Source organism: Pongo abelii, chromosome 3 (genome assembly GCF_028885655.2).
Source record: "Pongo abelii isolate AG06213 chromosome 3, NHGRI_mPonAbe1-v2.0_pri, whole genome shotgun sequence".
Classification (NCBI taxonomy): Eukaryota; Metazoa; Chordata; class Mammalia; order Primates; family Hominidae; genus Pongo; species Pongo abelii.
Genome location: NC_071988.2, coordinates 207,445,280 through 207,459,881, shown reverse-complemented (window position 1 = coordinate 207,459,881; position 14,602 = coordinate 207,445,280). Strand labels below are relative to the sequence as shown.

General features: G+C 40.2%; 1 protein-coding gene across 3 annotated transcripts in view; it reads left to right on the top strand.

Moving 5' to 3' along the window:
- The window catches only part of CFAP97 (cilia and flagella associated protein 97), a 47,516-nt gene that overhangs the window by 28,068 nt on the left and 4,846 nt on the right, over nucleotides 1-14,602 (top strand). For all 3 annotated transcript variants that reach the window (NM_001131656.1, XM_054553195.2, XM_024245501.3), the window contains 1 exon segment: nucleotides 3,008-3,273. In NM_001131656.1, coding sequence (NP_001125128.1) covers nucleotides 3,008-3,273 — 266 coding nt within the window.

Below are 14,602 nucleotides of genomic sequence, written 5' to 3'. Positions count from 1 at the left end.
TATTTTTTTAGTTCACCTCTCTTTGTCCGTTCTTATTGTGGGTAAAATAAACCACTGGTACTTAGAGCATTCTGCTTGGAGGTCTGCTAGGCCAGATCTACCAATGCAGTTGTTAGTTTTTCCATTTCCCGTAACACCACAAGCACAGTGTTGCTAAACATTTTGCCATTTCATCCTCTCAGACTTCATCAACAGCCTCCTCTAGGCCCTTGCAGCTCTGCTGGCCACCAGGTCCCAAAGCTGGTCCACCTGTGCTAAGTTTGTTCCAGGAGCACCTCATTTCCTGTGCCATGGTTAGGCACTTTGATCCTGGTCTTTGAGTCTTTGCAGGTTGCTGCTTCACACAACTAAGTTTTGTGGTGATGTGTTAGCAGAGCGATAGTAACTAATATAAAATAGAGAACATTTCCATCATCCTAGAAAATTTGCTTCATGCTGCCCTTTGATCAAAACCCACCCTTCAGCCTGGTGCAGTGGCTCATGTCTGTAATCTCAGCACTTTGGGAGGCTGAGGCAGGTGGATCACCTGAGGTCAGGGGTTCAAGACCTGGGCAACATGATGAAGCCTCCATCTCTAACAAAAATAACAAAAATTAGCCAGGCGTGGTGGTGCGTGCCTGTAATCCCAGCTACTCAGGAGGCTGAGGCAGGAGAATCGCTTGAACTGGGGAGGCAGAGGTTGCAGTGAACCAAGATCACGCCACTGCACTCCAGTCTGGGCGACAGAGCAAGACCCTGTCTCAAAAAAAAAAAAAAAAAAAAAAAGACAAAAACCATTAGGGGAAAATAGCTTACTATTAATTTCCTTTAGAATTGAATTTTAAAGGGCTTATAGTTAATCTAGAAGCCTTATTCTACAAAATGCGTATTTCTTGGAGGCAAGGTAATTTAACATGTTTTATGCATCTAAATCTGTTTCTCTAAATGTGTTCTAATTCAGGTTTTATCACTAACTTGGCATAGTTTTCAGCAAATTACCAATCATTAATTTCTTCATTTTCCTACCAGGAAGCCACTGTTAATTATTTTTAAAAATTTTCTGTAACCTTTAATAGTCTTTGGTTTAAATGTAGGGAAGTAGAGTTAACAATTTTTGTGACCTTGCCCAAGTGATGTAACTTTTCTATACCATACTTACTTACTTACTTTATTTATTTATTTATTTTGTTTTATTTTTGAGATGGAGTCTCGCTCTGTCACCCAGGCTGGAGTGCACTGGTATGATCTCAGCTCACTGCAACCTCCGCCTGCTGGGTTCAAGTGATTCTCTTGCCTCAGCCTCCTGAGTAGCTGGAATTACAGGTGTGTGCCACCATGCCCAGCTAATTTTTGTATTTTTAGTAGAGACGGGGTTTTGCCATGTTGGCCAGGCTGGTCTTGAACTCCTGACCTCAGGTGATCCACCCATCCCTGCCTTTCAGAGTGCTGGGATTACAGGTGTGAGCCACCGTGCCTGGCCCATACTTATTTTTAAATAGGGGATTAAAAATGTCCCAGCATAAAATGCTAAACATGTTTAAAAAATTAACATAAGGATAGTCAAACAAAAACAAATAATGGTTACTTGTTAAAATATTGTTAAAAAACCAAATCAAATGTGCCTGTCTGTTAATCTGATATCGTGTATTCCTTTTTTTTTTTTTTGGAGACAGAGTCTCACTCTGTTGCTCAGGCTGGAGTGCAGTGGCGCAATCTCGGCTCACTGCAACCTCCGCCTCCTGGGTTCAAGCAATTCTCCTGCCTCAGCCTCCTGAGTAGCTGCGATTACAGGTGCACGCCGCCAAGCCAGGCCAATTTTTTGTATTTTAGTAGAGATGGGGTTTTACCATGTTGCCCAGGCTGATCTCAAACTCCTGACCTCAGGCAATCCACCTGCCTCAGCCTCCCAAAGTGCTGGGATTACAGGCTGAGTCACCGCGCCTGGCCTCAGTGTGTCCCTTTTTAGTACATACTTAACCTGAAACATTCAGCAAGTTTAATACTTTTGGATGTTTTCTACAAATGTTTAGTAATAATTGCACTTATTGATAATTATAATATGGAAATTTAAGAAATAAGCATGTTGATAAAAATTATAGTATGCAAAATATTGTTGCTAGTTAAAAACACCTTTATGTTTAATCAGGAATAAAATGTTTGACTTTTACAGTAGAAGTATTTGTTTTAATGGCAATATTAAGATTTATAAATCCAGCATATTTTCTGGTTGAGAGTTTTGGTATTCGGAGTTACTTTTGGCCATTGTTTCCCTCAGTCATTGCTGAGGACATTTTTTTTGGAGTATGCCCTCCAACTAAGAAAAGCTGTACCTAAATTAAGTATTGTATCAGTGCCCTCAACTCAGAGGTTTCTAACCTTTCCAGCTATTAAACTGCAGTAGGGAAGGATAAAATCGATATAAGAAAGGCATTGTCTGTAAATTATACTTGCCTAAAAACCAGTACTGTATACATTTTTAAAGATACTTTCATTGTTTCGTGTGTAGCTTTTATGCCCAAGGAACCCGGAGAGCATAAAATACTAAGCTACGTCCAATTTTTTTCTACAAAGTTGTAATCTAGATGTCATTAGTATTATTTCATACATACTTTTTCTTGAATTAATACATATTTTTAAGGGTTAAAGCATGTACCACCGGGCCGGGCACAGTGGCTCACGCCTGCAATCCCAGCACTTTGGGAGGCCGAGGTGGGTGGATCACCTGAGGTCAGGAGTTCAAGACCAGCCTGGGCAACATGGTGAAACCCCGTCCCTACTAAAAATACAAAAATTAGCCAGGCATGGTGGTGGATGCCTGTAATCCCAGCTAGTCTGGAGGCAGAGGCAGGAGAATCGCTTGAACCCAGAAGGCGGAGGTTGCAGTGAGCTGAGATTGTGCCACTGCACTCCAGTCTGGGTAACAAGAGTGAAACTCCGTCTCAAGAGAGAAAAAAAAAAAAAAAACAAAAGCATGTACCACATACTTATTTGTTTGGCCATTTTCTCTTTTTTTTGTTCTTTTCTGTAGCTTTTCTGCAATTAGATAAAAAAGGACCACAAAAGCATCACTTTGATCAGCCTTCAGTAGCACCCGGGAAAAACTACTCTTTCACAAGAGAAGAGGTGAGACAGATCGATCGGGAAAATCAGAGGCTTTTGAAAGAACTGTCAAGACAGGCGGAAAAGCCAGGAAGCAAAAGTACAATTCCTAGATCAGCTGATCATCCCCCAAAATTATATCACAGTGCTCTCAACAGACAGAAGGAACAACAAAGGATTGAGAGAGAAAACTTGGTAAGTAACTGAAATAATTAGTCATCAAAGAAAATGTGTTCGCACTGATTTGTACGTCCAGCTTACAGGAAACCTAAATACAGCCAAATATTCAAACTTCATTACATAAAAGCAGGTACAGTATGTGTGGTATGAAACATATGATGTGCTGTAAGTCTGGAAGATACAATATGTATTTTTATCCAGGAAACTATATATTAAGAGACCACTGGCCAGATGCAGTGGGTCACGCCTATAATTCTAGCACTCTGGGAGGCCGAGGTGGACAGATCGCTTGAGGCAAGGAGTTTGAGACCAGATTGCACAATCTGGCAAAACCTCAGCTCTACCAAAAATGCAGAAATTAACTGGGCATGGTGGCACACACCTGTGGTCCCAGATACTTGGAAGGCTGAGGTGGGAGAAGCATCTGAAACCGGGAGGCGGAGGTTACAGGGAGCCAAGATTCTACCACTGGACTCCAGCCTGGGCAACAGAGCCAGACTCCATCTCAAAAAAAGAAAAGAAAAAAAAAAAAGAGAGAGAGAAGGAGACCATTAAAGTAAAATACTGAAAGCTCCATTATTTATTTGCCTAGATCAGTTAAATCACTACAGTAGAACAGGAAATGGTATCCAAGGGTCAGATACGGTGTTTCTTCTGTGAAGTATTCAGTCACTAGTGAAACCTCTTTTACTTTATTGTGTCCTGGAAAGCTAAAATAAATTGTACATCACTTATTTTAAAGGATCAGTATATCTCGAATAGGCCAAATTGCTAGTCTGCTACTTAAATGTATGAAACATTGATTGTTACAAATCATTTAGTTTGATATTCTAAGAAAATAAATATGGGAACTGTTGAAAATCTTCACATTTAAAACTATTATAGCATATTTTCTTCATAAGATTTAGTTCATAATAATTGCTGATATTTACTGAGCTTTTACTAAACACTAGGCATTGTTCTGAGTATCTTCCAAATATTAACTTACTGAATCCTGACAACCATTCTCTGAAGTAGATAACTATTTTTAGCCACATCTTACGATGAAAAAACTGAGGGTTAGACAGGTTAAATATTTAGCACAGAGCTACTAAGTATGCGGCTGAGCCAAGATTTTAAACCTGGGTAGTCTCTTAAACTAGAATTAGACCCTTAATGAACACGTAAACTCAGAGCTAAAATAATTTAGAAAGCTATTAAAATTATTAAGACTATTTTCAAAATTAACCCTCCTTAGGTGTCATTACCAGTGTTTTCCTATGTAACCATATACTTACCTAAACTTGTAACAACTCTTTTGTACATTTCTTTATTACCATACTAAACCCAAGAGTTGGGAAGCTAGGATTACTATTCATAAAAAAGAGTAGTCTTGAACCCTTCAAGAGGATTACCCTGCAGGTGGCAAGGAACAGATAACTAAGCTAGGTGAAATGAGATTGGGTGGGAGCTGAGATAGATGATAGCTTTCCACACACCACCTTCGCAGTATTCAAGATTCGTTCATGTTTCATGGAAATTGCAAATTCCCGTATGTCACAAACATTTGGGATTACTTCGTTTTCACTCTGGCACCTGGCTCTGGGCCGATCTCATTTAATAAGCAATTACATTGTGCATACTATTTTACAAGTGTTAGGCCTTAAATCCTGATAGCAATCTTATAGTTACTGTAGTTATAGAAGAGTAAAAGAGACACTGAGTGGGGCACAGGGACTTACTCAGGGTCACACAGCTAGCAGGTGTCAGAGCCCAGGTGCAAATCCAGGTTGCCTAGCTTTGGGGTTACCTTTTTTTTAATCAGCTTTATTGAGATATAATTCACATTCCATTACCCATTTAACGTGTACACATTCAATGGTTTTTGGTATATTATTAAGTTGTAGTAATGTATATATAACTTAAAATTTGCCATTTTAACAATTTTTAAGTGTCTAATTCAGTGGCATTAAGCATATCCACAGTGTTGTGCAACTGTCACTACCATCTATTTCTAAAACGTTTTCATCACTTCATACAGATGCTGTGCTTATTAAACAACTCTCCTTTCCCCACCCCCTTATCCTCTAAGTGCATCTAGTCTGCTTTCTGTGTCTATGAGTTTGGCTATTCTAAATATTTCATATGAGTAGAACCATACAATATTTGTCCTTTTGTATCTGGTTTATTTCACTTAAAATGTTTTCACATTTCATCTATGTTGTAGCATGTATCAGAACCTAATTCCTTTTTGCGGCTGAATACTATTCCATTGTAGGTGTAGACCTAAGCTATAGTGAATAATACTGAAGTGAATATTGGCAACTATCTGTTCATGTCCCTGCCTGTAGTTCCTTAGGGCCACATACAGTAGAATTCCTGGGTCATATGGTAATTTTGTGTTTAGCTTTTTAAGGAACCTGGGTTTACTTTTTTTTTTTTAGAGGCGGAGTCTCGCTCGTCGCCAGGCTGGAGTGCAGTGACCTGATCTCGGCTCACTGCAACCGCTGCCTCCCAGGTTCAAGCAATTCTCCTGCCTCAGCCTCCTGAGTAGCTGGGCCTGCAGGAACCCGCCACCACGCCCAGCTAATTTTTTGTATTTTTAGTAGAGACGGGGTTTCACCGTGTTAGCCAGGATGGTCTTGATCTCCTGACCACATGATCCTCCCTCCTCTGCCTCCCAAAGTGCTGGGATTACAGGCGTGAGCCACTGCACCAGTTGACTTTGATTATTTTTCTATTTAAAAAATCCTATTAGTCCCGGCCTGGTGACTCATGCCTGTAATATAAATATAATTATTTATATTGGAGCCTGTTTGACAGTCTTAAATATTACCTTCCTGACCAGAAGTATGGTCTTAACCATACTTCAAGCCTTCTCGTACTCAACCTTAAAATAAAAAGAGCCACATTCTTCGCTCTTTGAGTGTGAGCCAATACTTTTTTTTTTTTTTTTTTTTTTGTAGAGGTGGGATCTTGCTTTGTTGCCCAGGCTGGTCTCAGAGTTCTGACCTCAGGCAGTCCTTCCGCCTTAGCCTCCTAAAGTGCTGGGATTACAGGTGTGAGCCACTGCATCCAGGCTAATAGACTTTTTAATCTGTTTGCTAGACTGTTAATATTCAGAATACACATGCATGTGTTCAGCACACACAGACACACTTTTGTAGTTATTTCTGTGTCAGATATACTGCAAAACAGAATTCATTCCTTTATATTTTTGATGATTTATATCCCTTCATTTGGTCTCTCTCCAGTGACAAAGAACAATTCAGCTGGCTAACAGACATGGTAACTAAAGCATTTCTGTTCCAGCACTCTTACATCAGTGTGTTAGCAGTTCAGTGGCTATTTAGGTGGAAATAATCCCAAACAAAGTAGTGTTGTGCAGAAAAGGTAAAGAAGGAAGGCAACGATTGTATAAAACTGACTTCTGTGCTCTAGAGTTAAAAGCATGCTGTTCATCTGTCCTTCTGATGAGGTTCAAGATCATCATTATTTGTTTCAATAGGTGGATATTATCCTTCCTCTCATTAAACATTGCATCCAAACAAAAATTAAGGGAATAAAAATTATTCTAGCTTATTAGCCTAGCTTATTAGCAAATTTTAAATTCAGAGAAATGAAAATTTTATCCAATAGAGTGTTTTTATCCAGTAGATAACTTTATCAGTAGACAGCCTCAATTATCATTATAATTTAAATAAAATTAGAATTTTATTACTTACAAAAAGGGGAGCAATTTTTAAATTCATGAATTCTGAAATACTATTTTTAGCCGGGTACAGTACAGTGGCTTATGCCTATAATCCCAGCATTTTGGGAGGCCAGGGTGGGAGGGTTGCCTGAGCCCAGAAGTTCAAGACCAGCATGGGCAACATGGTGAGATTCCATCTCTACAAAAAATAAAAAATTAGCCAGGCATGGTGGCGCATGGCTGTAATCCCAGCTGCTCAGGAAGCTGAGGCAGGAGGATTGCTTGGGCCTGGGAGGTCAAGGCTGCAGAGAGCCGTGATCACTCCACCTCTGCCTCCTGGGTTCAAGTGATCAGTTCAGTCTGGGTGACAGAGCAAGACCCTATCTCAAAAAAAGAAAGAAATATTCTTATTAAACCATACCTCTTTCTTTTCACTTGAACTTTTTTCCAAAAGAGTATAAGAACAATCTTAGCAGAAGGAGAGGTGGTTAAAGATACTTGGTTGATGGTTTCACTTTACCCTCTAAGAAGTGAGATTATTTCATTCTTTTAAATGTGTGTCAGTGTCCTCAGGTGTGAAAGAATGTTGCAGGGAGAGAAGTAATTCAAGCAAAGTTATGGAGGAAGTAAGATTCCTAGAGGAATGTAGTATCAGGGTTGGAGCCTAAAGTTAACTAAATGGAGTTAACTTCTTTTCTTTTTTTTTACTTTCTAAGATTATGTATGTAAATAAAATAGTCCTTAGTTATTTTGTTGTTCTTGTTTTGAGGGGATTTTTTTGTTGGCTTTTGGAGATGAGGTCTTGCTGTGTTACCCAGGCTGAACTCCTGGGCTTAAGTGATCCTCCCAGCTCAGCCTCCCGAGTAGTTGGGACTACAAGTGTGTGACACCCCGCCTAGCTCATTAGCAAATTTTAAATTCAGAGAAATGAAAATAAATAGACAATATCGTCTAGCCCATATTTTCATGTAGAAAAATTGAAACGAACAAATAAATAATGTAATGATGATTTCTGTAGCTGTTAGCATAATTTTTCCAGTTAGGAGTTCTCGTGTTAGAATTTTATTTTAAAAATAAAAGGCATGTATGAATTTAGAAACTTAAGGCAGTTCTTTTTTTTTTTTTTTTTTTGAGATAAAGTCTCGCTTTGTCGCCCAGGCTGGAGTAAGTGGCTCAGTCTTGGCTCACTGCAACCTCTGCCTCCCGAGTTCTAGCTATTCTCCTGCCTCACCCCCCTGAGTAGCTGGGATCACAGGCCTGTGCCACCACACCTGGCTAATTTTTGTATTTTTAGTAGAGACAGGGTTTCACCATGTTGGCCAGGCTGGTCTCAAACTCCTGACCTCAGGTGACCCACCAGCTTCGGCGTCTAAAAGTGCTAAGATTACAGGCATGAGCCACCACACCTGGCCTAAGGCAGTTCTTAAAAACATTCAGTGAAAAATAGGCTGGGGTGGTGGATCACCTGAGGTCAGGAGTTGGAGATCACCCTGGCTAACATGGCGAAACCCATATCTACTAAAAATACAAAAAATTAGCCAGGTGTGGTAGTGGGCGCCTGTAATCCCAGGGCTCCTGTAATCCCAGCTACTCAGGAGGCTGAGGCAGGAGACTCACTTGAACCCGGAAAGCAGAGGTTGCAGTGAGGCAAGATACTCACCTGGGCAACAAGAGCAAAACTCCGTCTCAATAAATAAATAAATACATAAAAAATAAAATTCTCCTCTTCTGTGCTTTGTCTGCTAGTATACAGGAGTAACTTTATTTTATTTATTTATGTAGATGATCTCGCTCTGTCACCCAGGCTGGAGTGCAGTGATGTGATCTTGGCTCCTTGCAGCCTCCCTCTCCTGGGTTCAAGTGATTCTCCTGCCTCAGCCTCCCGAGTAGCTGGGACTACAGGCTTAAGCCACCACACCCAGCTAATTTTTGTATTTTTAGTGGAGATGGTATTGCCATGTTAGCCAGGCTGGTCTCAAACTCCTGAACTCAAGTGATCCATCTGCCTCAGCTTCCCGAAGTGCAAGGATTATAGGTGTGAGCCACTGTGCCTGGCCTGTAGGAGTAACTTCAGAACTCTTATATAGAATAATTAAAGGGAGATTGTGATAAATTGTCACAAAAATGATTTTTATAGCAAGTCTCATACCTACTATGAATATTAATCTGTTTATTAACAGTACTTTTGTTCTAAGATCTTGAAATAATGTATAGTTTACTTCATTTGGGTTTCCTTCTTGTCTGGTTAAGGTCTGTTATCTCCTTCCATAGAAGAAAGCAAGCTAATGATAACTCAGTGTGACTCCTGCTGTTGAAATGTACAGAGCAGTCGTCTTGATTCTCCCTGTGTGGGGGACAGTTGTTACTTTTTAGTGTCCTTACAAGGTCTTTGCTTCATCACTCTAGAAACACTAAAGCAACTCTTCTCTGCTAACGGCTGCAGAAATCATTAAGACATTTATTTGTTTACTTTTGTTTAAACATCAAAAGATGGGCTAGGTTAATTTTTTTCTAAAGAGAATAATTCCTGGATATAAAATAAATATTTGGACAAGTGTATTAGTCCATTTTCATACTGCTATAAAGATACTACCTGAGACTGGGTAATTTATAAACAAAAGAGGTTTAATTCACTTATAGTTCTGCAAGGCTAGAGAAGCCTCAGGAAACTTAGACTCATGCTGGAAGGTGAAGCAGAAGCAAGGCATGTCTTACATGGTGGCAGGATAGAGAGAGAACACAGGGGAAACTGCCACTTTTAAGCCTCAGATCTCATGAGAACTCCCTCACTATCACAAGAACAGCATGGGGGAAACCACCACCATGAACCAATCACCTTCCACCAGGTCCCTCCCTCCACACGTGGGGATTACAATTCGAGATGAGATTTGGGTGGGGACACAGAGTCAGACCATATCAATAGGTATATAACACAGTATTGTTAACTATAGTCAACATGCTATACATTAGATCTCCAGAACTTACTCATCTTGCATGACTGGAACTTTGTACCTTGGGTACTTGACATTTGCTAAGAGACTAGATCTTAGGTGTTCTCACCACACACATAGATAAAAATGGTAACTCTGTGAGATGATGGATGTGTAAGTAGCTCAAGTGTTATTTCAGCATGTATACCTGTATCAAAACTTCAAGTTGTTTACCTTAATATATATAATTACCCAAAATTGCACCCTTTTTTTTTTTTTTTGAAACAGAGTCTTGCTCTTGTTGCCCAGGCTGGAGTGCAGTGGCACAATCTCGGCTCACTGCAACAACCTCCAGCTCCTGGGTTCAAGCGACTCTCCTGCCTCAGCCTCCCGAGTAGCTGGGATTACAGGTGCCCACTAATTTTTGTATTTTTGTACAATGCCCAGCTAATTTTTGTATTTTTAGTAGAGATGGGGTTTTGCCGTGTTGGCCAAGCTGGTCTCGAACTCCTGACCTCATGATCTGCCCGCCTCAGCCTCCCAAAGTGTTGGGATTACAGGTGTGAGCCACCGCGCCTGGTCTTTTTTTGTTGTTTTTTGAGACAGAGTCTTGCTGTGTCTCCCAGGCTGGAGTGCAGTGATGCAGCACTCTGCCTCTGCCTCCCAGGTTCGAGTGATTCCCCTGCCTCAGCCTCCCAAGTAGCTGGGATTACTGGTGTGTGTCACCATGCCTAGCTAATTTTTGTATTTTTAGTAGAGATGGAGTTTTGCCATGTTGGCCAGGCTGGTCTCAAACTCCTGACCTCAGGTGATCTGCCTGCCTCAGCCTCCCAAAGGTGATCTGCCTGCCTCAGCCTCCCAAAGTGCTGGGATCGCAGGTGTGAGCCACGACACCCAGCCAAAAAATGCAATTTCTAAAAAAAAAAATGCGGACAAACTCTTTTGGGATTCATTATTAGAATCTGATTTGAGTGGCAGTTCTAAGATTTTATAAACTGTACATTACCATTCTTATTGTTTTTTAATCCATTAAATATTTGTTTAGTATTTGTTATGAGCAATGTAAGGAAGGAATATAAAATACATATGAAATACTCCCTTAACTGTCATGTACTTTAAAACTTAGCTGGGAAGATAATACTGTTGCATGTCAAACAACTAGAAAATATAGCAATATTAACAATACCACAAATTTTAATAAGTTCTTTTTTTTTTTTTTTTTTTTTTGAGAAGGAGTCTTACTCTGTCACCCAGGTTAGAGTGCAGTGGCACAGTCTCAGCTCACTGCAACCTCCACCTTCCAGGTTCAAGTGATTCTCATGCCTCAGCCTCCAGAGTAGCTGGAACTGCAGATGCCTGCCACCACACCGGGCTAATTTTTTTCGTATTTTTAGTAGAGATGGGGTTTCACCGTGTTGGCCAGGCTGGTCTCGAACTCCTGACCTCAAGTAATCTGCCTGCCTTAGCCTTGCAAAGTACTGGGATTATGGGGTGAGCCACCACGCCCAGCCTTAATAAGTTCTTGCTAGATACTAGGCACTATTTTAAGCACTGTAGATGCATTCTATCACTTAATTACTAAAAACTGACTCTGAGGTTATTTCGTTATTAATATCCCTATCATGGAATTTGATCAAGGACACAATCAGTGGCAGAGCCAAGTGTTAAGCCCAAATCTTTCTGACCATATAGCTTACATTTATTATCACTATCACTGTATTACAATTGTTACAGCATTTTGAAATTTTTTGTTTGTTTGCTTGCTTGTTTGAGATAAGGTCTTGCTCTGTCACCCAGGCTGGAGTCTAGTGGTGTGATCATGACTCCCTGCAGCCTCGACCTCCTGGACTCAAGCCGTTCTCCTCTGCCTCTTGGGTAGCTGGGACCACAGGCACACACAACCATGCCCAGCTAATTTTTGTATTTTTTGTAAGAGACGGGGTCTTGCCATGTTGCCTAGGGTGGTCTTGAACTCCTGGGCTCAGACGATCCTCCTGCCTTGGCCTCCCAAAGTGCTGGGACTACAGATGTGAGCCACTGCACCCAACCTGAACTGTTGTTTTTTAAGTTTTACATAAGAGTTCTAAATTGATGACTAAATTAAAACGCATACACTTTTTATTTTGGGGCTTACACCAGGGGTGTCCATTCTTTTGGCTTCCCTCAGCCACACTGGAAGAAAAAGAAATTGTCTGGGGCCATACATAAAATATGCTAACCATAGCTGATGAGCTAAAAAAAGAAATCACCAAAAAAAAAAAATCTCCTAATGTTTTAAGAAAGTTAATGAATTTGTGCTGGGCCGCATTCAAAGCCATCCTGAGCTGCATGCAGCCTGCAAACCACAGGTTGGACGAGGTTGGTTTACACCTTAAAATTTAGGGTAATCAACACTTTGTATTTTGATATTCTTTCTATAGGCAAGAGTTATTTCTCAAATCCTTTAGCTTTTGTTTAGCTTGTTATATTCATGTAACGCTCAGAAGGGCACATGGTATTGTTCCATGTGATTTGGGTACATGAGCCGAATCATTTCTCTTATTTCCCTAAGTTTCTGCATGTAAACTTGATAATTGATGTATCAGACTCCAGAATGGGTTTACTTTTTGCGTTATTGTACAATTATTTCAAAGTTGATTTTGATCACATCTGTATTGTTTTATATGTGATGAATAAGTATTGTAATTTTCTTAAAATTTGTAAAAGAAAAATACTCATCCAACCAAATAAATAAACTTAGGACACTAGGAGTTTAATAGACATTGAGACTTCTACCAGCAAAAAAGCAAAATTGAAAGATAACTGAAAATGCCAGGTCTTCTATCTTGTCCTTTCCACCCTGCACAGCTCAGTGCGTAGTTAATAGGATAATCAGACAAAACAGCAAATGCACTCTGCTGGTAAAATACACTGAAGATGTGGCCCCAGGAAGTTCCTGCACAGTAACAAACTGCAGGTAGAGAAGATATGATTTCGGGAGGTTTGGACACCTAAATCACACTGCTTCTCTGTCCACAATGCAAGAAAGAGGCTATGATGGGAAGACCGTGGACTTTCCAGTCAGGTGGAATCATGTTCAAATCAAAACTCAGCTCAGCAAAGGGAACCACAAATACTAGTTGGGTAATTTGAGTAGGTGACTCTTTTCTAGCTTTTGAAGGCTAAAAACTAGGGAGGGGCACTTCACGCAGAAGGAATAGCACACAGGGAGGCAGTAAAGATGTTCTCAGTGGTTCTGTCCAGTTCTTCATGTGTTTTGCACCTCTGCTGTTTGCCTCCAAGCCTCCTTTTGTTTGTATAACAACCTCCTCCTCTCCCTTTTCTAAACGGCCCTTCCGCTGCATATCTTGGCTTATTCTTTCACAATCTGTTTCTTCTTTGGAATTAATTGCTCAGGAACTCAGCATTGAAGGGCAGGGGGTGAAACTGATAAAACACCAAGTGGAAGAAAAGTTTTGGGAGTTGGTGGTGATGTTTCACAACAGTGTGAGTGTACAAAATGCCACAGAACTGTATGCTTAGAAGTGGTTAAAATGTGGTTTCCTTTTACCACAGTAAAAGGAAGAAAGAAAAAAAGATTGTACAGAGAAAACTTGTCCTATGACTGAATTCATGAGTCTGATTTTTTAGTGTGAAACTTAGTGCAGGTCAGTACTCCCTTTGCAAATAAGATCAGCTTCCTTCAGAGAAAGTTTGAATGAGTAAAGAAAAGAATAAAACACAATCATGGATCAATTCCCCAAGCTATTTGGTCTACCTCGGTATTTCTTTCTCAACAATGCCAATGAAAAGCCAACAGAATAAACTGTTTCACCTTTTAAGAAATAATTATAAACAAAATTTAGAACATTATACATGAGTCTCTGTTACTGAATTGTAAAAAAAATTACCATGTTATTGGATACTGTGTTGCCTTGGCCAATTGGTATATATATCCTTTTTTTAAATTTATTAAAATATTATTAAAATGGAGATAGCGTTTCGCCATGTTGTCCAGGCTGGTCTGGAACTCCTGAGCTCAAGCAGGTCATCCACCCGCCCCAGCCTCCCAAAGTGCTGGGACTACAGGTGTGAGCCACTGTGCCCAGCCTACATATCTTTTTAAAAACTTTATATTCTATACTAATTGGTTTTCAAATTTCTTAACAGCAAAAGCTTTTTCTTCCAAATTAAATGTTATGCAGAATCTTTGGTACATAAAACAGACAATACAGAAAGCATAGTTGGGCTAGTAGAAATTAGCAGTGGAAGACCCAAGGGCCCTCCCTGCTGGCCTTTCTCCAGTGGTCTACCAGCCCTTGAGGCACTACTGCAAAGGAAACAGGGTGAAAGGCACTGCTCTGCAATGTACATGTGGAGAATCTGTAGTAGCTTCCATGTGTGTGCTCATTCCTAGGGTCTAACACTAGGTTCTTAGCATTATAACTCCCATTACATCATGTCTATGAGAAAATCAGGTTTAATGTATTTTATTTCAACTTACAGCACCTTTCCTAAGACTAACCTGGCACAAAAGAATTAGGCCTCTAGCAAGCTTGTCTAACCTACCTTATTTTGTTGTTTGTTGTTGTTGTTGTTCTGTTTTAGGCTTATAGCAGCCTGAAGCCATGGTTTTTAGTTTCTGTCTCTAGTGATATTTAGAAAAGAGAGATGAGGAAGGGGCTTTACTGGCCCAACCAGAAACAGAAACTAAGAACCCATGACTGTATTCTCTCCGTTGGACACCTGTGGATGAATTGTT